The sequence below is a fragment of the Danio rerio genome, chromosome 21 (genome assembly GCF_049306965.1).
Source record: "Danio rerio strain Tuebingen ecotype United States chromosome 21, GRCz12tu, whole genome shotgun sequence".
NCBI classification, from domain to species: Eukaryota; Metazoa; Chordata; class Actinopteri; order Cypriniformes; family Danionidae; genus Danio; species Danio rerio.
This window is the reverse complement of record NC_133196.1, coordinates 23975088-23999088: the sequence shown is the minus strand read 5'-3', so window position 1 is coordinate 23999088 and position 24001 is coordinate 23975088. Positions and strand designations below refer to the sequence as shown.

The 24001-nt window shown below is 34.2% G+C and overlaps 1 protein-coding gene across 7 annotated transcripts in view; it reads left to right on the top strand.

The window, feature by feature from the left end:
* myo5b (myosin VB) overlaps window positions 1–24001 on the top strand; it is a 101066-nt gene that overhangs the window by 8941 nt on the left and 68124 nt on the right. For all 7 annotated transcript variants that reach the window (XM_073934874.1, XM_021468887.2, XM_021468888.2 and 4 more), the window contains exon 2: window positions 22791–22901. In XM_073934874.1, the coding sequence (XP_073790975.1) occupies window positions 22791–22901 (111 nt within the window). The remainder of the gene's footprint in view (window positions 1–22790; window positions 22902–24001) is intronic.

The following is a 24001-nucleotide window of genomic DNA, read 5'->3' as shown; positions in this document are numbered from 1 at the left end:
TAAAATATTTAAAATATTTCATTTAGAAATATTATTTATAAAATATTTGGATATGATGATATTAATCATGCTAACCAGAGCATTTTTGTGTGAGCAAAACCATCAGAAACTACGGTACCTTTCAATTCCTTTCTATCATCCATTCCTGCACTGCTTTATAAATGGATTGGGAAAAACTGCACATAAAAAATGTGTTCTATGACCTCAAACAAATGTTCATGTATTATTTAAAGTGGTAAAATAAAAAAAATAAAAAATGTAAATGTAGAGCTTCATCGGAAGGATATTTCATATTTTAAATCATAATTATACTTTGGGGAGAATCAGTCTTGATGTGCCATTCTGCCGAAACAAGGATGTTATAAAAAACATTTTATATGGAGTTATTAACCAATACATTCTGTGGTTTTATACTATGGATGGTGCGCTGGGTCATCCTTTGTTAGTGGCAAAACCACTCGATGTACTATGCCAACAGTCGATCAGCGAGTAAACAGACTAATGAATGAAAAAACATAGGCCTATGCGCAGACATATAATGTAATGCTGTACAGTACGTGTCATTTGTTTGTTTTGGTTGTCTTCATTTTAATCGTTTCATGATGATGCAATGGTGTGCTTTGTCTGACTGATTCCTGCTGAATTTGGCGGGTTGTACGATGTTTGATCTTCAGTGGCACTTTTCAAAGAGCAGCGGTGACCATCAGAGCCAATCACAGCTATTTTAGTAGAGCGCGAAACACAATGGCCAAACATAGATGTTTAAGAATTTACTCAACAGCGCTCAAAAAGCAAGCAGGAATATTATTGACTTTTGTGTTTTTGCTCTAAGTGCTCCTGTTTTCTTCTGTGCATGCTCGATGCGGTTAAAAAAATAGTGTTTTCTTTGAGCGGGTAAAATTAAAGGTACTGTTCATATATCTGACTGCTTGTATTAAAAAAACTAAACAAAAAAGAATTTAAAAAGAATCACAGCCCTACATAATGCAAATTTGTGAGAGTAAATTAACATTAATGGATTTTTTTTATAGTGTAAGCAGTTCTTTCTTCTGCTATGCTGTTTTGAGAAAAACACCCCTGTAATTTTTTTTCCATAGTTTTTTGGTGTAATGTATGGTCTTGTGTTCTCCTGGATTATCCAGTATCTCAGTGCCTCTGGGCAGGTAAACAAGTTGTATGTTGGTCCCCGGGGAGCAGAGCAGAGGGCTGGTGTGATCACACTCCCTCCACTTACGGCTCTGCTAATGCCACTGCTAAGGTTACTGATGCAGAAAATAAGAGTCTTCATGAGCACCAGACAGAAATCCAAGACGCATTTCCTTTTTGTTTAAGGAAACAACGTACTGTACCTCTTTGGCTTCCTGTACTTCTGATTTAAAGCAGTTCCTCAAGCTATGACCTGTGAGAAATTGTAGTTTCATCTCTTTAATGGCAGTATACATTACTACTATTGTCACCCAGAAATTTCTAGTACATGCAGAACTAAATAAATAAAAAAAGAAAAGTGTATTTTCCTGTTAAATGTAGTTTGTTTTCCACCTTGGTTAACTTTTTTTGGGTAATTATATATACCGTTGAAGTCAGAATTATTAGCCTCTCTGTTTATTTTAATAAAACAAAATAAAACAAAAAATAATTTTGCAAGAAGAAAAAATATTATCAATACACTGTGAAAATTTCCTTGTTCTGTTGAACATCATTTGGGAAATATATATTTTTTTAAATTCAAAGGGGGGCTAATAATTCTGACTTTAGCTGTATATGTGTGTGTAAGAAAATGTTTATTTACTAAAATATAGATTAAAATAATTAAAACCAATTATTCACTCATTTATTTAAAAGCTCGTTTGTTACAATGATTCATTTTTAATATTCATTTTAGGTGGACATAACTTAAACCAGTTTACAACTTCTTAATAAAGTGAACATCAGTACCGTTGACTCAAATTTATTAGTTGTGTTAACATTTTATTAGTGCTCACATTACTAGGAAAATATTAGGAAAGCGATTGTCTTAAAATGATCAAGTAAGCTGAAACTAAAAAATTGAAATAAAGACAAAAAACAATACTTACACTTCTAAAACATTTTTAATGTCTAAATATTGTACAGTGTATCTTAAACCAAGGGTGTCCAAACTCGGTCCTGGAGAGCCAGTGTCCTGCAGAAATTAGCTCCAACTTGCCTCAACACACTTTCAAGAATGTTTCTAGAAAGCCTAGTAAGAGCCTGATTAGCTAGCCCAGGTTTGTCTAATTTGGGTTGGAACTAAACTTTGCAGGACACCTTTATTTTTTGAAAATTTTCCAAATAATGTTGAACAGAGCAAGGAAATGTTCACAGTATGTCTGATAATATTTTTTCTTCTTGAGAAAGTCTTATTTGTTTTAACTAACCTAATTAACCTAGTAAAGCCTTTAAATGTAACTTTAAGCTATATAGAAGTGCCTTGAAAAATATCTAGTAAAATATTATTTACTGTCATCATGACAAAGATTAAATAAATCAGTTATGTTTAGAAATGTGTTAAAAAAATCTGCTCTCCGTCAAACAGAACCTGTGGAAAAAAATAAACAGGGGGGCTATTAAATCGGGCGGGTGGAGAGGGGAGGGTAATAATTCTGACTTCAACAGTAAATATTATTACATTTATTAATATAAATATATTATAACATATTTAAATATTTCTAAATTGTGAACATTAAAAAACTTAAAAAGCTCACATATTATGATTATGTCTGATTATGCTTAATTTTTAATTCTTCAACCCGTTACCTCAGTTCCCTCATCACTATTAATATGCTTTTGACACGACCACTGAAAAGTTGTAAATACATAATACTGTAAGTCAAAATTACTTGAATCTTTTTAGTTTAACAACTAAACGTGCTAAAAGTTGGGATTGCTTTTTAAATATTGTGAGGTTAACTGCACTAAATTTTATTAGTCAGAACCGCTATTGCTTTTTGCAGTTGTGTATTCTGTATATAGTGCATATATGCAGCCCAGTCTATGTGCAGGATAAAATTACAAAAGAAGGGCTACAAACTCATTTTTCACTGCACCTGCTCTCTGATCATTTTCATTTATTTAGCAGGATGTCTTAAGGACGCCTAAAACAAAGTCCTTGATAAAAGGCAGTCAGGTGCTGGTGTCAGATTTCACTGTGATTCAGGAAAGCGGTCAGTCATTCTTGAAGAGTGGTCATGACAATGATTACAGGTGGAATGAAAAAAAGGGTGACACATCCTCCAGGAAACACCTGATCTTCCTTGATGGCAATCAGGGTGTGGTTTGCAGAGACACAGAGCTTTGTACTAATAATTTACCCTCCGGCATAAGGGGAAAGTGCAGTGAAACCTGACACTTCCACACCTTTATCGTTCACTATTGCTGAGATAACTGGTACAATATTTGTATGTTAGCTTCCATTGCATGTCATTTCTAGAACATTCCAAGGTCAGTAATCACAAATTGATCAAACAGTATATTATGTAATGTAATGTAATTTAATTGGATGCCTTTATTTAATAACTTAAATTAAATAAAGAAACCAGGATCCTCTCTTCACTATATTTATTAGTTAGAGCAGTGGTTCCCAAAATGGGGGTCGCGAGACGATACAGAAGGGTCGCTTGGTGATTTTCAAAAAATTAAAAATGTTACTATTAGAAATAACATATTTTAGCCATAACCTATAAGATAAAATAGTATTTAATAGTTACATAAAAGAACAACATGAAAATAAAAAGCCATCAACCTTTTAATTACTTTTCCAATGGATTGGGACCTCTGGGGTTATTACACTAGATTAATGACACAGCAATAGTGTTAGCTGCAGCAGACTGATTTTACAGCACAATGTTACATTTTAATACTTTTGTGACACTCACATACCCTAAAAATACAGGCCACAAATGAACATTGAGGACATTCTCCAATTGGCGATGTCCAAAATTAAACCAAGAATAGTCTTGTACTGTAAACATTGTGCCCATCATTCTCATCAAGCGAGATTAATATTAAATTAGACAAATGAGTAATGAATATGAAAATTATTATATGGTTGTTAGACTTTTGCACTTTTTTGTATTGTCAATATGCTCGTGTTCATATAGTTCCCATTTGTGTGTATAACCACATACGAGGTTAATGGGGGTCTTGAATGAGTCAATAGAATTGTTATTTGGGGTCGTAAGCTGAAACATTTGGGAACCCCTGAGCTAGAGTTTTGTTTAGGACCATCTTTGGTGTTATTCAAGGAATAATTAAATTCATACCTTACCACAAGGCATCTTGATGATAGGTTCTGCGAATGAAGCCACTCCAGGAAGAAAATTAATAAAAATACACTTTTATTAATCAATTAAATCCAGTGAAAAAGAAGAATAAAACATACAAGAATAGAACAAAATCCTTTACATCATTCTCCGCTGAGAATAAAGGGCCTAAGACTTACAGTATACTGAAACAGGGTTCAACGCTAAGGATTTTTTCTACTGGTCCGATCGGGCAAGTGGTTTAGATTTTTACTTGCCCTGCCAAAATTTTCACTGGCCCCACCAAAAAAAAGGGAAGTTAATAGCTATTTTTTAGCCACATATTTTAAATAATGTGTCAAAAATAAAGTCTGTAAATCTAGAATTTCAATACTTAAAAAACAATTGTTAATATAAATGTTATGCAAAAAAAAAAGAGCAGTATGGAGAATTTGGAGGTACTTTATTGCAGTTTGAAATTATTTAACAAAAAGTGGCTGACTTGTCAAACTGACGGCAAACTATGCATAACATCACTTCATTTTTATTTTGTCGTGTGGTTGACACATAAATGTCTACTTCCAAGACGTTAGAGATAGACATTTTCGTTTAGCCTTATAATTTGATGTTGCCGCCATGTTGCTGTTTCTACGCTGTACTGGTTGTTACCAGGTTACAAAAAAAAAATAGCATGGTTAAATCAATTATACAAGACGAATCGCAATATGTTGTTTACGACATTACAGAGAAGGTAGCATTTAAAGATTTAAAAGCACAAACTTAAAATGCACAAATAGTCACAGACAAATTAAATGTTAGTGACTGACAAGGCAGCACTGTCCCAATCGGGCCAGTAATGATCCGGTCTACTGTCCCAAGCGTCTCTCACACTGGCCCTGGGCCACCGGGCAGTCCTTATTGTTGAGCCCTGCTGAAATCTGTTGGGTGCGCTGCTGGTTTGTATGTCCAAGCCTTTTTATACAGTGTTCAAGCCTTTGAATACAGCTGTGCCTTTAATTTTTTTTAGCTATCAGTGTTTGATATACTTGAATACATCTCAGAAATTTTTATCATAGACAAGAAATCTGGGTAAATACATAGCAATTACCAATGTTTGATATACCTGAGGATATCTGTTAATACATAGAAGAAATCCATGGGGGTAAATGCATAGCAAAGCAATAACCAATGTTTGATACACTTGAGGATATCTGTTAATACATAGAAGAAATCCTTTTTGTTCTCTAGAGCTTTATAATTACTCTCTAGGGCTATATACTTGAATAAAAACATAGCAAAGTGTTTCTTCTATTACATCAGCATTTGGGCAGCCTTCCAGGGGTCTTGTCCTCCAAAGCCATTGCTCTTAGCTGGCAAAGAATATCTTCCTCTGAAGATAGCACTTCCAGGCTTTCGGTTGTATTAGAAGTGTCATCTGCTCCATTTCTTCCTTTATTGTCAGCAGAAAACTGACCCGCTTCAGTGTGTAAAAAATAAAATCAGTGTGTCAAAAATAAAATCAAGATAATTTTTTTATCAAAGTATAATAATTTACGATCACATTTCAATAACTTTCTATTTAAAATGGCATCAATCAAACAAAAAGTTAGTTTCTTATCAAAATCCAAATCTAACCAAAGTTGTTTTTTAAATGCATGTGATTTTCAAATATGTAATTAAGGAAGTATTTTATGTTCACCCAAGCTGCATTATGGAATTCATAAAAAAAAAAAAAAAAACTGTTGTAAACAGTACTATTGTGAAATATTACTGCAATTTAAAATGTTCATTGATCTATCCATTATGGGTCACATTATGCATCAAAATAACTGTATTATACAGATTTTTTCCCCTTGCAGAATACTTTTTTAAATACTTAACCAAAATCTTTGAATGGAAGTGGAGGTAATAAAAAACCTTTATATATGATTTTCTCTAAACAAAATCTCAACATGAAGTAGGTTGTGAATTATGTTTTGTTTCGACTTTGAAGGTTAAATGTGCAGTTTTCATCCCTCTGGTAGAATAACTTCTTTCTAGACAGAATCATTAGGGTTGTTGCGATACCGTTAATTATTCTTATGATACTATACTAGCTGAAGTATCTTGGTGTCAAGTAGTATTGTGATACTGTAATTCATAACTCAAATTATAAAGAAAGATATCATAAGCCTACTTATGGAGTGACGCAGTGGCGCAGTAGATAGTGCTGTCGCCTCACAACAAGAAGGTCGCTGGGTTTGAACCTCGGCTCAGTTGGCTTTTCTGTGTGAAGTTTGCATGTTCTCCCTGTGTTCGCGTAGGTTTCCTCCTGGTGCCTTGGATTCCCCCACAGTCCAATGACATGTCATACAGGTGAATTGGGTAGGCTAAATTGTAGTGTGTGTGTGTGTGTGTGTGTGTGGATGTTTCCCAGAGATGGGTTGCGGCTGGAAGGGAATCCGCTGCGTAAAAACGCTCTGGATAAGTTGGCGGTTCATTCCGCTGTGGCGGCCCCGGATAAATAAAGTGACTAAGCCGACAAGAAAATGTATGAATGATTGAAGCCTACTTATGAATTTAACTCATAAATCCCTATGAGGCCAAAAAGAATTATTTGCACCTCACTTCACCTAAAATGTATTCCATCTTTTTTGTTTATTTTGTAGATAACTGACCAACAAAAATACATTAAAATAAATATACAAATTATACCAAATAAAATTTGTTGCAAAAGAGCATTATCCCAACAAAATTAGGCTATATGAAGTGGTCAGAATTTGTTTTAATGTTTCTTGTTGCTATTTTGGGTTTTTCATCTATTTTTTTTTTCAGTCTTATCAGGTAACAATCTAAAGTAATTTACTTTGTGAGTCGTTCTTTTAAACAGATTGTCGTAGTTGTTGTAGCTACTAAATCATATTAACAGGAACAGAAATGAACTGATTCAGATGTGCATTCGAACTGAAGCGTCAGAAAGCATGCAATAAGCTACCAAAAACAGCACAAATTCCACAGTTTTGCAACTTTAAAGTGCTCCACAGACTATTAAAATAAAATGGTCTATTGTTGCTCAAATGTATGAGCATTTTAGTGACTTTCCACATGCAACAACATCTATCATAGATAAACTATTAATGACGATACGACCATTTACAAACAGTGACATCGCCAGTATTTTGGAGCCATAGTATCGCGAAACTACTACCGTTAAACCATGCAGCCCTACCCTCCAGTATGAAAGAGTTTTTAAAATATGCACTGTTTAAAAACAGTTTTAATACATTTTCTTTTACCATTTACTCTGATCCTTTAGATTTCCCTTTAAAATCCAAATCAAACCACTAGAGCAGCTGCAAACAGTTAAACAGCTGACGTGGACACAAATCGCTTTATTATGCAGCCCTGAGAAACCATGCAAAACCAGTCGTGCAAGTCTGAATCCCGTTCCTCACCACCTTCATTACTGTGCCCTTCAAGCCTAGCACAGCTCTGACTGCTAAGCCCTTTCAGCACTTATTTGTACCATATTATCTCTGTCAATATAGAGAACATGCATCTAAATGATACACTTTGGCTTTTTCTGCTGAGGCATTAAACCGTGTGACAGTCATTCCTGAATTTGGTAGCCAGACTCCCCAGCTTGTAAATAACCCTGACAAACTTGCAGCTGATTGTATCGACCCAGTGTCTGGACTGTCTGATGAAAAGTTCCATCTCATTACAGTGGTTGGAAATGCATTGAAACAATTAGCAGAGCAATAAAGGCTCATTCGATGACAGGGTGAAGCTCAGGTGTGGGATGGTGTGCATACTAAACACAGTTTCTTGCCTGATTAATGGTTTCCCTTCATGGCCTTTGTTAGAGATTCTGTCACTGCTTCTGATTTAGTATCAGCATTTATGGTTAAGAGATCATCTTGCACCTGGTTTATTGTATTGATTTTTTTGTTTAAGCTTTGTCATGCATGTGGCTTGAGTTAGTGTTCTGAGTGTTGAGATGTGAGAAAACTACAATTATAAGAGAGACAGTTGGAAGGTTAAAAGCACTTCGCTATATCCATGTCACTGAATGAAAGAAAATTCAATGTAATGGATCATTTTGTGTTTTCTGTTGTTGTTATGCATGCCATAAAATGAAAGTCTGGGTATACTTAGGCATACCTGAATAATAAGAGATCAGGCTTCAGTACATGGAAAAGATATACCGTGAGCCCTAAACACTATTATTTCCTCATTCTCATGTAAATCCTGTGAGGGTAAAATCCCTTCAGTCATAACAAAACACAGACAACCTGGCAGCGTTTGATTGGCCACAACTTTTCCTAGTGAGATTACAACAATGATTTTTCCTGTATATTAAAGTTTAACTAAGCTTGTACTATACTTACTATTTCTTGTGAGACTCTTATTTTGAAAATGAGTCAGACTTTAAGGAAGAGTAGTGGTGGGCAAAGCGAGGCTTCCTGAAACAGTCGAAGCAAATGTGTCGAAGCTTTGAAACGTTTCGAAACCCAACTCTACGGTGACACCTTGTGGTCATTTTTTATGTATTGGACTGAAACGGCTTCAGCAAAGAACGGTTGAACAAATTAGGGTATTAAACCTCACTTTGTAGGATTGAACCTACAAGTGATTTAGTGGAGCAGTTAGGATTCCTGACTACTTGCGGGATTGCGGGTTCGAATCCCGACTGATACATCTATTTTGAAATCCTTTAATACCAGTTGGTAATGCTTTGTTCTTGTATCGTTTTGTTTAAACATTGATCTGAATAAACACTTTGTGAATAAAATTTGTCTTGTTTTAGTCATAAAACAGGGTTGTTCCTAGATCAGACACAGTTGTGGCCAGACAACTGTCAACAAGAAGTTAACAAGAATTATTTATATTATTCATTAAATTTCCCATTTATTGTATTTTATTAACGTCTACCCAAACCCTAAACCCAACCATCACAGTACTGTAAAAATATTAATTATTGTTTTTCAGTTCTACAAAAATGATGCTAAATTCTTGATGGCGTATGCCAAGCTGTATCCTATCTAGACTACACCATAAAACAGAAACATGATTAAAATACAGAAAATCATGATTTCTGAGTTTTTGTGCAAGTCGGGATTTGAACCCAAAAGTCATTTGAAGCACAGTAACAGCATGCACACATTTAACATATTGTATTACAGAGTACAGAGTACAGTTTAACATATTGTATTAAGCCCAATCCCAATTTTATTTTCTTTTACCTCTACCACTTCCCCTTGGCCCTTGAAACAGTGTGTGAAGGGAAGGGCTTCAAATTTTACCCCTAAGACATGAGACACCACTTCAACACCTGCACACTTCATCATATGTCATTGCGATCTCCTACTTTATATGAAATTGATGACAGCGACTGCTGTAGTTGTTCCAGTTGTGTTATTTATCTTCAGTATATTACAGAAGGCAAAGCTATCATGTTATCATAACGATATAATGTGGGAATAAGCTCATAACTGTACTGTGCATTTACACCGTGGCCATATGATGTTATGTAAACACAAGAAAACAACATTAACATTTTACCAGACACAGTAAAAAGGGTAATTGAGTGTAATTGAGTGACACATGTGAAAGTATGTTGTGGGACTGCTATACAGGACTTATTATTATTAGGGATTATAGATGGCATAATTTAGCTCTTTTTTCAATCGTTTTTCTAAAAAGCATGGAAAAACACATGCTTTTTTGTTGTAAAAAAATCGTAATAATGACAAAAAATTACAGATTTTTGACCTCAGTGTACAGCAATTTTGCTGTTGTAGCTGGTGTATTCTGCATAATTTTCTTTCCTCTTGGTTTCGAGTGTGGTCCTGAAAATCTCCATTTCATTAGCTATCTTGCCATTCCTCTTAGCCCTATGCCTTCAAGCTAAAGAGAATTGGGACACCTCTTCACGTAAACGTGCAAAATGAGGGGTACAGGTAATGGGAAGGGCTAAGGGCTAGAATTGGGATTGGGCCTAAATGCATTCTATGGCGTCTTTAAGGCTTTAAGATGGGGTATCCTGGGCTGTCTTATTGCTTATCTTTTGGGATAGATCACCCCAAAATGAAGATTGTGCCATGTTTTGGAACATGGATTCCAACCAAAACTGTGGTTTGTGAGTGAAGTGACCTTTAGAAGTAAGCTAGTAATTCATTACATTAAATGTAGAAAATGTGGCTTTAAGTTAATTGTAATATAGCTTAGTGCAGTTTTATTTTACAGTGCATTTGTTGCAAACAACAGCAATATATATTGATTACTGTCTTTTATTCTTATAATTAGTTAAAACTATGGCTGTGCAATATATCACAGAAGTGCTCTCTCGTCTGTGTGTGTGTAGAGATGATGCCAGAGCCCCGCCACCGACACAGAGAGCAGACTAGATGGCAGAGGCAGCACGATTGATTAAAACGTTGGTGACATTTATTATGTAAAAATGTATAGAATAAAATGATTCAGTATAAAAATATCAGATGCAAAAGATCGCAGCACCAAAAATGATGCATGGAATGATCATTATTGCGCAACAAGTCATTATTTTATTAGTGCGATTTTATTCTTATTTTATTATTACCCCTCCTGTGAGATTAATTCTTTTTAAAGTGCTTTTAACAGAGATACTACATACTAAACATACTAGTTGTAATAACACATTTCTAATAACTTTTCTTTTGTCTTTGCTATAATGACTATATATATATATATATATATATATATATATATATATATATATATATATATATATATATATATATATATATATATATATATATGTTTTTTTTAGATCCCTGGTAGCTTCCACAAACACACAAAGTAGTTGCTAGTCTTAGTCTTGTTAATTATTGTAGACTTTTGAGTTTGAGAAGCCCAGAGCTGAGCCTTTCAGAACATTGTCCTTGATACCTCACCATCTCATGCATTCTTTACAATTGCTGTCACTTCAGTGCACTTATTTTCTATGCCAGTTTTTCTGAACTCACTGGAAAATATACTGATAAGCGAGTTGCTCAGTCAACTCAGCATTTCTCTAAGGAGCCAGTATTGATTAATCTCTATGTGAACATCCCAGAATAGCCCTTTATAGGAGCTTATTAGTATAATTCTTCATATAATTAACATTTAGTCTGATAAACATCAGCCATCCACAAAAACACAAATCTTAAGGGCATCCTAACAGTAACGAGACCACCAATTACCAAACAGTAGCATGCAAGAATCGTTTCTTGTTTTAAGATGTTGCTAAGCAAATAACGTGACATTCGGTGATGTAAGATCAAAAATATCACAGAATTACTGAATGAATTTTTTTATTTTGATAATTTCATGCCAATATCATTGCCAGACAAAACATTCATAAACTTAACAAATTGATAGGTTTGCTTCCTTCAGTGCTGTTTGGGATATCATTATGTGTGAACAGAAGATGAATGTCAGGACAAGATGCATGATGCCATAGTTGTCAGCATGTCATAATATGACATCCGGAAGGTGATTATGAGACAATGTAGCCTCTACAAGCTGTCAGATATTTAATCTCATACCTAATCTGCCTTAATCTGCCAATCATGCGTTCTTTCTTTTCAACTGAATCCTTCCACTCCAAGTACAGAAGGTGTGTCCCAATTTGCATAACTATATGCACTTGAGCTGCACAATCAATCAAAAGTGGTTTTCATGCACAATATTATTTCTCTAATCGGAAGTAAATCTCCAGCACCTGCTTTCAGATGGAGAAGCTTTTGCTACACCGAGTCACCCAGTTCACTGACAAGCTCCGCAGTAATATGCAGATGATTTAATCGGCCAATAATGAAATCAAATAGAATCATTTTCAGTTTCTCTAATGCATAAGTTCTCAGCTCTTAGTAGTAAATACTGCTACATCTGAAAGCACATAAAGATACCACATTTGTGTTTTTTGTTCTCCAGACTCACTTCACAATTTCAGTCTAGTGTTTGAAATAAGTCTGTCTGTGAGATAATGAGGATTCTTACACAGAATAAGGCATGCAACATATTCCATAGTATTCTAAGCAGTAATAATTGCTTTGCATTGTTCTTATCAGCCATAAAAACCTCTTTTGCACAATATCTTTTAGCAATATTGTTATGTCTTTTGTAAAAGTTGTTGTATAGTCTTGGGTTATGTGTAGTTTAAGTATGTATAGTTTATGCATAGTTAGTAGTTAGATAGATAACCACTCCAGTATGTTAGTTGTGACGGCACTACCTACTACGCCATAATATAATATAATATAACATAACATAACATAACATAACATAACATAACATAACATAACATAACATAACATAACAGAACAGAACAGAACAGAACAGAACAGAACAGAATAGAATAGAATAGAATAGAATAGAATAGAATATAACTCCGATAAGCCTTATTGTCATAGTCATGTGTTTTTTAGTCTCATTTAAATCTTATGTTAATTTAGGAATTGCTATCCACTTGTTAAGTGGTGACGTGTTTGTGACGTATGTAATACTGTTTCCGGGTCCAAACCGCCATTCATTTGAGTGGAGAAATCATTCGTTTATGATTACTTTTTATTCCTATCACACATTAAAGTTAATTTTACACAAAGTCATAACTTTTTAAGCATTTTGCTTAAATAATGAAACAGCATGATCATGTTGAAAATTGCAATTTAAACTAAAAAATCCTGTCTTGGGATCTTCTTTCACAGCTTTAACTTCATAACAAAATAACCTTGAAGTTCATACACTTGATTGTTAAATGTACAAGTGCATACTGTATAGTGTGTAGTGTGTGATTTCTGTCACAAATAGAAACATTTTAGTCAATACTAATTGGACACGTGAACATTTAGGACATGTTTTGATAGTCTTTTCGTATCTGTGTGCTCTTTTTTTAAAAGTACATAGTCTACAAGGGGGAACAAAATGGCATTGACAAGTGACAGAAATTAATTAATTATGAAAGAGGGTCAGTGTTTCTCTTCCAAAACACTGAGGTAGGACCAAATAGACTCACTTGTTTTGCTGGACCCCCCTTGACACTGTAGTGCACTTATTTATCATCACTTCACTAGTAATGAGGCACTATGTTCATAAATATAGAATAAGACCTTTGTTTATGCCATGTGATTGTACCACATACCATGTGCTTTTGTTTTCCTTGCAGATCTTAAAACAAGTGTTCATTCAAATCTGCACAAAGTACTGAAAAAGTAAACATTTGACCATATTAATTCCAACTTTTCCCACCGGTGCACCGATCTTACCTAAATTTCATATTAAATTGTCTATAGGGGATGCATTTAGTCTATAAAAATGATGTGACTGCCAGATATTTAGCCGCCCAAATCTTTTAAACACAAATCTGTATGATTTAAAATAAGTTAAATGGATAGTTCATCCAAAATTCATAATTTGCTCACACTTATGTTCTAAAACTTCTTATTACTTCATTCTGTTGAAGAATTACTTCATGAAGAATGTTGTAATTATATCTTATTGCCATCCATAATAGAAAAAAACAATAATATCCAATGTCCAATCATCCAATGTTTCCAAAATTCTTCATAATATCTTTTGTTTGCCTAATTTGGCTGAACTAATAACTCTCATGACGCCAATCTGAAAACACTGCTGATTAAACTCTGATGGTGTAATGAGCGGATTCAGTATGTGATGTTATGTTGTTTACAAGTCAGAAGTGCACACTAACACCTATATAACTGTTCTTACTGTACTTTGACAACAGAAATACATGCAGGCCTCCTGTCACGATTTTCCTCTGAGGCTCTCATAAAAGACTTCCATGTTTTGTCATCAGAGAATGATTTACAAACCAAATAAGCGAATGGTCTCGCACAGCCGGATTTGCATATGGTCTACTCTGCTGAAACACCTCTATATTAGGACAACTGAGGAATAAATGAGGTCAAAGCTTCACTTCATTCATTTCACTTTTAGTGCTCACGCCCATCCCAGAGATGAATTGTTTATTTAGGTACAAGCCTGTATGACTTTCTTTTTTTTTGTCTGTGAAACACAACACAAGTTACGTAACAAAATTCCAGAGGTGAATGTTGACCTAGGCTGGCTGAGAGAAAAGTCACACTATCATTTTTGTTTATCAATATCATTATATCAGTTTTGATAGGTCTTATGATAACTTATCATGATAAACTTTTTGAGATACAAAGCTTTCCTAATATTTCATAGATACAATCAAAGGCAAAAAATAAAATTTTCAGTCTTTTCAATTTTATTCCAAGTGCTGTTTAACAGAGCAAGTAAATATTCACAGTATTCTCTGACTTCAAGTCATATTTCTTTTAATTTGGCTGGAATAAATTTTTTTTTTATATATATGTATTAAATAGATTTTTACAGCTCTTTTTTTTTTTTTTTTTTATTGGCTACAGACAGGGATGTAACGATACCCCTAACTCACGATTCGATACGATTCACGATACTAATCTCACGATTTAGTCACAATTTTTTTACAAAATTATTTAAAATACATTGGTGTAAAGAGCCCTTTTATTTTTTTCTTAAATGTTGCACATTTATTTGCAAAAAATGTTTTCTGCCATGACCAAATTGCTATTTTAAAAACAAATAAATTCCACAAAAATATATGAATAATACAAACTTAAGAAGACTCTTTAATATAAAACAAACTAAAACGGTGACTGTGCTAAGATTTTTCATTAAAAAAATATATCAGCATATCTCTGTTTTCTGGCTTAAGCTGAGGTCTTTGCACATTTACAATGTCCACTGCTGAAAAAAATTCTTTCACTGGGGACTGAGATGGCTGGAGTGGAGAGGAAAGCCTTTCCTAAACCAGAGAGCAGTGTGTACAGAGGTGGTCAATAGACCCTGTCCTCCAGGGAACTGGCCACTGGCTTAAAATACTGATTATAAAATGACTAATTATATAGTAGGATAGAGACAGGAGTTGAACATGATTATGAAGTGGAATAATTAATATTACTTGTATAATTATTTAGTATCAGTGTGATACACTTAAGAAGAGATAATCTTGAACACTTTTAAATATTCAATAATAATAATAAGCAAATCATTAAAATATACATACATATTCATTTTTTATAAATAATCTAATACCTGCTCCTGTAACAGAACAACTTTCTCTGTCAGTCTGAAAAACATCTTCACACTTTCGCATTGAAAACACTGATGCACCGTGTGACCTTCGTAGCACTCGTCGAAGCAAGTGAAGCTGCAAATCATCCTTCGCCTTTGTTTGGCTCATTGCTAGTTTTTTTAATGCGTATAGACGTCTGTGACAGTAGTTTTTCTCTGTGCTGAAAGATTTATGTGCATCATATTCATCGTTCTGTATAGGTAAACATCTTTTTGCACTGTTTCCACACAGTTTGTGCTGTCATTTAACTCTGCCGACCCACCTCTTGCTCGCCTATGATGTGCAGGTAAAGCGAGTTTGTGCCTATAAACACAGCGCCCCCTCTGTTCACAAAAACATATAGCGAGTCATTCAACATTTTTACCGATTTGAATCATCACATATTTGAAGCGATTTTCAACCGACTCATGGTGAATCGTTACATCTCTTGCTACAGAACATGCACGTTGCCCAATAACTTGCCTAATTAACATAAGTATATTTTTAAATTACATTTTAGGCTTTATGCTAGTATCTTTTAAAAAAGTAGTAAAATGTTGTGTACTGTCATCATGATAAAAGATGAAAGAAATTAGTTATTAAAACTGAAGTTGAAAAAAAAATCTTATCTGCACTCAGCAGTAAAAAAATCCAGTGTAGAGCTATTAAGTTTGCCTTCAACTGTTTACTGTATGAGGCTGACCTGGTGGCGCAGTAGGTAGTGCTGTCAACTCACAGCAAGAAGGTTGCTGGTTCGAGCCTCGGCTGGGTCAGTTGGCATTTCTGTGTGGAGGTTGCATGTTCTCCCTGTGTTCGCATGGGTTACCTCCCGGTGCTCCGGTTTTCTCCACAGGTCCAAAGACATGCGGTACAGGTGAATTGGGTTGGCTAAATTGTCCATGGTGTATGTGTGTGAATGAGAGTGTATGGATGTTTCTCAGTGATGGGTTGTGGCTGGAAGGACATCCGCTGTGTAAAAACGTGCTTGATTTTTACAGTATGGTTCTGCTTAACTATTGTGTTTATTGCAACCCATGATGTTTGTTTCCTTGCATTCAAGAAACAGCGAAAATGTCCACTAACGTCTGCTCTTCATCATTCACAGTAGTTTGGAGTGAGAGTTTTTGATGTTTAGGTGATCTCTGCCTTTTATGTGACGTCTGTTCAATCAGAAGTTTTCCTTCAGCATGTGCTGCTGCTACAATAACCAACAGATGTGATGCAAGACTTGATGGAATGAGGTGCATTTGCTTATCGCACCTGTCCCAGATTCCTCGTACTTGCATAGAGTTCTTGAAATGTCAGTGGTGCGTGATTGTGTGTGTGTGTAGTTAAATATTCTCCTATAGGAAGGTTTCGAGGCACTTTTTTATTGAATTTCTTTGGCTGACAGCAAAAACAAATCCAGTTTGATGATGTGTATCAGTTATTAAAGATTGCTGTGATCACATTCATTTGTGCTCCACACAAAGTTTTGCGGGTAGTTCAGGCCATAGATGAAGTCTAATCATTACACATCAAAAATTCACAATGCTGAATGATGAATTATCTATTGTTATTAGTTAGATTCTGTTTAGTTTTGTAAAGTTGTGATTTTGATGAAGGCTACAAGACACACTGTACTTTAGCACCACTGTTACATTATTGATAAGATTAAAAAACATATTTCAGAGATTTTGTGCAACATTTGTGCATAATCATCTGTGTGAGAGGTCACACGTGAAATCATCTTTATGAGACCATGTGGCTGAACCAGCTAAACCTTGTATTAGCTTATGTTTGATAGGATTTATTGACCTTTGCAACATACTAACTTAAAAAAATAAAAATTTCAATATTTTTTCGTTTTGTTTATTACAAAATAGTATATTTCTGTTTGGGTGATTTAAATAAAATTTTAAGGATATGATTGAAATAGCAGTTTTTCATCTGTGTCTGCTGATTTGATGTTCCAGAATAATATCATATGTTAACGGGCCATGAAACTCCCTCTTTGAGTTCAAATTTACCTCAGAATTTAAAACAAAAGCTACATGCAAGCAGAGGGAGGAGTGGGTGTGGCCGGCAGAGATGGGGGCAAAAGAACATTCAGTTGGCTCACAAAATGAGACGGAAACCATTAGGAGACCCATGATTTTAAAGTTTACGAAGTTAATATGCAAAGAAATAAACTGTAAATTAATGTCCTGCTACATTTGTTATTCGTAATTTATAAACATAACCACAATTTGTTATATCATCATAAAGATAATCATGTTTATATAAACACGATAAATGTGGAGGACTTCTCTCCTTTCTTAGTCCCCGGGTCTGAATGCAGACACAGTGGATAGCAGTCCAGCAGGTCTCTTTTTCTCTCTATTCCAACCATTAGCACTGCCAATAATCTGGAGAATTTTAAAAATAGGTGAACAGCAGCATGGATATAAGCGATGTGTCTGAATGGTAACAAACTCAACTGATAGAAGACAAAGTCCGCCATTCTCTAATTCTCATACAGCTCCCTGTACAACATGCAAAAACATGCAACAAATGCCATGGATTATGGAAACAAACACACAACCGACTTTTAAACATAATGAGAAACCGACACGTCATCACTCCACTTGCAGATTGCGCTATGTCACCAATTTTGATCCCGCTCCAAAAATGATTTTAAACCCAGAATACAAAATAAGTTGACAAAAGCAAATTTATCCAGTTTTCCCTTCAATTAAAGCTGACGGGTGCTAACTTTGTCTTACATTAAATGATGCTCAACACACAGAGACCTGATAAAAACTCTCAGTAAAAAAAAAAAATCCACAAAAAAGTACTCCAGGGTGTCAGGAACCTTTAAAAATTGTGCTAACTTTTATTTTTTAAACTAAGATCCATTATTTCTGAGCTGTTTAATGAATCAAACTTCGAAGTGAATTTTCTTGTATCAAAGTTCAAGAAAATTCTTTTGATCCAAGTCATTTCATCTTTTCTAATTAAAAGTGTTAAAGTCTTTGAAAAGATAAAATAACACTGAACTCAAACTTATTAAAAAAATATGTTTTTGTCAAATTTTAAATAAGTTAATACAGCGTCATATTATAAATAACACTAGTTTTGAAACTATATGATATATGACTTTCACACAATTTTAAGAAGTTGCCAAAATTATCCATATTATTCCAAACTATTCATACCCCTAAGGTGTATATACAGTTGAAGTCAGAATTATTAGCCCCCCCCTTGATATATATATATATATATATATATATATATATATATATATATATATATATATATATATATATTTTTTTTTTTTTTTTTTTTTTTTTTTTTTTTTTTTTTTTTTTTAATTTCCCAAATGATGTTTAGCAGAGCAAGGAAATTTTCACAGTGTGTCTGATAATATTTTTTCTTTTGGAGAAAGTCTTTTTGTTACATTTTGGCTAGAATAAAAGCAGTTTTTAATTTTTTAAAAACCATTTTAAGGTCAAAATGATTAGCTCCTTTAAGCTATATATTTTTTCGATAGTCTACAGAACAAACCATCATTATACAATAACTTGCCTAATTGCCCTAACTAGCCTAGTTAACCTAATTATCCTAGTTAAACCTTTATAGAAGTGTCTTGTAAAATATCTAGTAAAGTATTATTTACTGTCATTATGGTAAAGATAAAATAAATCAGTTATTAGAAATAAGCTATTAAGACTATTATGTTTAGAAATGTGTTGAAAAAAAATCTTCTCTCCGTTAATTAGAAATTGAGGGGAAATAAACAGAGGGACTAATAATTCAGGGGTGCTAATAATTCTGACTTCAACTGTGTGTGTGTGTGTGTGTGTGTGTGTGTGTGTGTGTGTGTGCGTGTGTGTGTGTGTGTGTGTGTGTGTGTGTGCGTGTGCGTGTGTGTGTAAACATTTTTTCTCTCTTTTTTTTTTTTTTACTTCTGGTCCTTTGAATGGAAATCTTTCGCGTTTATCTCATCATGAAAATTATGCAAAAATGTGCTCAGTTTTAAAACTTTTAAATGAGTCTGTACTATAAGCTCTTGTTATCGTCAGTTTTTGCACCTCCTGAGCCCTGTTTTGTGCTGTGTGCATGCAGAACACAGCATCGAAATATTATATGATGGAGTGATGTAACAGACTGCAAAGCCAGACCCCTGCTGTTCGATCCAGATATCTCTGTTTCCGCTGTGTTGTGATGAATCTTACTGTTTGCTCTAAGCTTTTCTTGTTATTTCTACAGGAGGCACAGCATAGATTCCTAATAGACAGATTGTCTGTGTTCAATATATCCCATTATTTCACCCAGCTCAGTTAAAGTACGTCCCCATTGTGTCAGGTCAGATCACATCAGATGTGACAAAACTTTTTTTGGTTCTTTATGGTTGTTATTTTGTGGATTACATGATATGATACCAGGAGGATTCTCCATTAGCCTTTAGTGCTAGCATGCTATGTTTAAGAATAACAAAAAACATCCATAACCTCCTCCTGTACCTTCATTAATTGTTGACATTTCATCCATCCATTCAATGTGTTCCACATGCTCAGCACTACCAAGTCAATGCGAACCTGATTCTTTCATATCTCTCAATCCTTGAAAACGCTGTTGTCAGCTAGCAAGCCTCTGATATAGAGCAACTTGTATAGAAAAGACTGTGCAAAGTTCAGCTTCAGAGTTAACATGCAGGCGTAACAGGAATAAAGTGCCCTTTTACAATACTCTGCTCAACTTCTGCTTGTGCGACACCGACCTAATTATTATAGAATTTTCATGCATTTTGTGTGTATGTATTTTATGATCCATTTTTTAAAAAATGGTATACATTTAGAAATACCTTTTTCAAAAAAAAAAACAAAAAAAAAAACAATTGGTTTTAGGAAGATGAACAAACAATGATTTAGTTCGTGTTACGTGTTTAACTTGTTTTGTTGGATGAGACGTAACATTAAGTGAGTCTCTATGGTGCTGGGTGAAAATGAGAAAACACAACAAATGGATAAGTGAAACAAGAATAACAATTTATTAAACAAAGAACATCAAACGATGGATACACATTTAGAAGGTTAACTTAAATAACTGAATTAAACAAAAAACAGGAGTAGAATTAAATATAACAAAACAATCGAACTAAACTGCAAGCCACTAAACTTTCTAATCAAATAAAAATGCAGAAACAAAACAGTAACCTTCAGCATATGCAGTGCTTATCTAAACTTCTTAACTAGTCCACAACAAAATAACAAACGTGGCTCATCCTCCATAAACTAACTAACAAAAAAAATGCTGCTCTGAATTACTACAGTTCTCGTAAAGTACACACTGTTAGCAACTAGCAAAACAACAGCTTATCTCATAATCCAATTCTCATAAAGATCATTCGACTTCCTAATTATTGGGTAAACTGAGCTCCACAAACTTATCTAATAAATAAAGTACTTAAACAAGAGACAAACCAAACAACAACAATAATAATACAAAAACAGATAAACAGGCCGGTCGACACATGAGGAGTTTGGTGGCAAGTCAAACGCATTTTAAATGTAGGTGGACCAGTTCCTGATTGGTGCTCTGAGTGCGTCATAATGATGATGATTGACAGCCTTGTCAACACAAGTAGAAAACATGCAAGTAGGTTAATTTTTACTAGGAGGTGCAACTGAATATGTGATGCCACAAAGCTGAGAAATTTGCCCTAAATGTATTTTTTACTTAAGTTCAACCTCAAAAAGTTCAACTTGACCTAAAAATTCATCCTGCAAAAAAAATCCTGTGGGTAATTTAGAGCAAGTAAGTGCTCTCTGCGTGTTCTCTTTGTGTAACCCAGCATTAGTCATAATGAATGCTTTATCGTGTGTTTTTAAATGCATGATGCTCTTTACAGTCAATAAATACAATATTTGACCAAATTTTCATCAGTTAGATCTTTCCAACTTTGAAGTTGTAGGCTTTGTTCATTTGTGCTTAAGGAAAACTGGCTACATGATATATATATATATATATATATATATATATATATATATATATATATATATATATATATATATATATATATATATATATATATTATCTTACTCATAAAAGTTTTTCACTTCAAGGTAATTTTCCACTCCAGTTGAATTACTTAAACATATGACAAAGGTACGTTTGAGGCAAGTTTTAAGCGTTTCCGACAAATAATTTGCGATATGGGGGAAGTTTGCCTGTATTCACGAGTTTGTGAATACTTAATTTTGCTTTAGGTGTGGTGTGTTTTTTTTTTTTTCTCCATTTTTGAATGCAATTTCCCTTACATGATTTATTCTGGTTTCAACTGATGACTGTATAGCAGTGTTTGACTGATTGCTACTTAATTCAAGAGCGTACTTTGTTAGTTAAGAATCTGCTTCTAATAGACTCGCACACTTTTAAGCAGCTTACGCCCACTGACTTTCTTTTGTGGATTTTTGAAGGTCAAAAAAGCCACGTTCTTTACACACAACATTCTTTCCAGCTCTTTCTCTAAGCCTTTAGTTTGCCTTCCGTTTTTCACCAGCACACAAACTTTGAAACATGGTGCATCACTAGGAGCAAAAAACAACACAATTCATCATTTAGAGATATCTTATTTTTCTTTGATTCATGAGTCTGTTGCTTTCTTTAATATCTTGGCTAAACCTCAAGGCTAATAGGAAGACAATCCATCTTCATTTTACTGCAGATTTCTCTGGGTCTTACTAGTCCTCCAGCATCTACTAGTCTAACAACTCTAACACTGCACTCAAGAGCAAATGACATTTGCTGTTTGTTCAAACTACTTTTTTTTTTTTTTTTTGACTGAGCTGAAACAACACAATTCTTGAGTTCTTTGGTGGGACAACTTCATTTTTGTAATGTTCAATCCATTTAAATTATTAAAAACCAATAAGATAACTTTATTTCTTTATGTTCCACAAATCAATTGTGTGGAACCCAGCATTTTTTTTACAGTGAATGTGCTCTAAAACTGTGACTTTAATGCATGCAGTATTATTTCAGAAATGTCAGTGTCTCATTTTTCAGGGTAGACATCTTTAGACACATACGCCTCCCATTTAAATCATTTTTTTCTCTGAATAAGACGGAGCAGCATTTTATTTGAAAGATATGGCATATTCTCCAAACACTCTTTCCGGTTCAATATATCTCTCGACTCTTCTGCTGATCCTCCAATTATACACAAATTCTGCTGATAAAAGCACTGGAGCTCTTCTGTGTTCAGCTTTATTCAGCTTTATCTCTTTCTCACTGACCACATTAGTCTTTCTCATATATAAATTAAGATTGTGTATTGTAGGTTTATATTAAGTGAACAAATATAAATATGTGTTGCTCTAATATGTGGTTTCTTTCATTTAATGGTGGTTTTGATCTGTTTTTAGTACACCCGGGTTTGGATTCCTGACCCGGATGAGGTCTGGAGGTCTGCTGAAATCATCAAGGATTATAAGGAGGGAGACACAGTGCTGCATCTCAAATTAGAAGATGAATCGGTGAGTGAAAACTTTCCTCTTTGTTCACCTTATCAGATGTTTACTGTACATACAATGTTTTTTTATGTGTTTATTACACATTAGGAGCCCTATCATACAGTCGGTGCATTAAGGCGCAAGATATTTTCATGATTTGTTGCTATTTTCACACCAGAGCAACCCTAATTTTCACATTTTACGCCATGTTGTTTAAATAGCAAATCTATTTGTTCCACTTTGTGGACTCATGGGTGTTCCAGTCTAAAAAGGAGGTGTGTTAAGGCACTTTTATCAGTTTATTTATGACAATTTGCATTTGTATAATGTTATTATTATTAGCAGTATTATTTATTATATGCATATTTATATATTTTTTAAATAAAAACAAGTTTAGATTTGTCCACCTATCTGGTTTTTCAGACATGTGTCACCATGTGAGGCATAAGAATATGACGTGTGTTTGGATATAACTGTTTTTTGACAACACTTCGTAATTATTGTTTATTTATTTGTTTGCTGGAGATTAAAACTGAATTTAGAAATAGTTTTGAATCAAATCTTTGCATTTAACAAACTACATTAAATATGTAGGCTAATGGATGTCTTCAATGGAGTGAATTGCACCATTTCTTTACTCCACGAAAGTAAAGAAGCAAAGTAAAAATAAATTAAAGATGCCGAATGGAGGAGGCTTGTTCTTTATCCTTGCACTGCAGATGATCTGTTTAACTGTTTTCTTCCTAGTGAAGCATTCTATTTTTCCGCTTACAAAGTCTGCCATGTAAATAACAAATCTGCATGGTGCGATGCAACTGACTCTTAAGGAATGAGAGATGAGACTCTGATTGGTTTAATGCTCAAAACACACCCATAACTCATTGAGAGAATAAGTACAACCATGTTTGACCGTATGCCAGGACGCAAACCGTATTTTTCTGTCGTTAAAATTGCAATAGTGGATTTGTACACACTGCTTTTGCGCCATATACTTTACACTTTGCGCCTAGATCATTAAAATACAGCTGTGGGGCTGCACAATACATCGTTTCAGTATCTATATCACTACGTGCACATCCAAAATAATTACATCAAAGGAATGTTGAGTTTATATGTTGGAATTA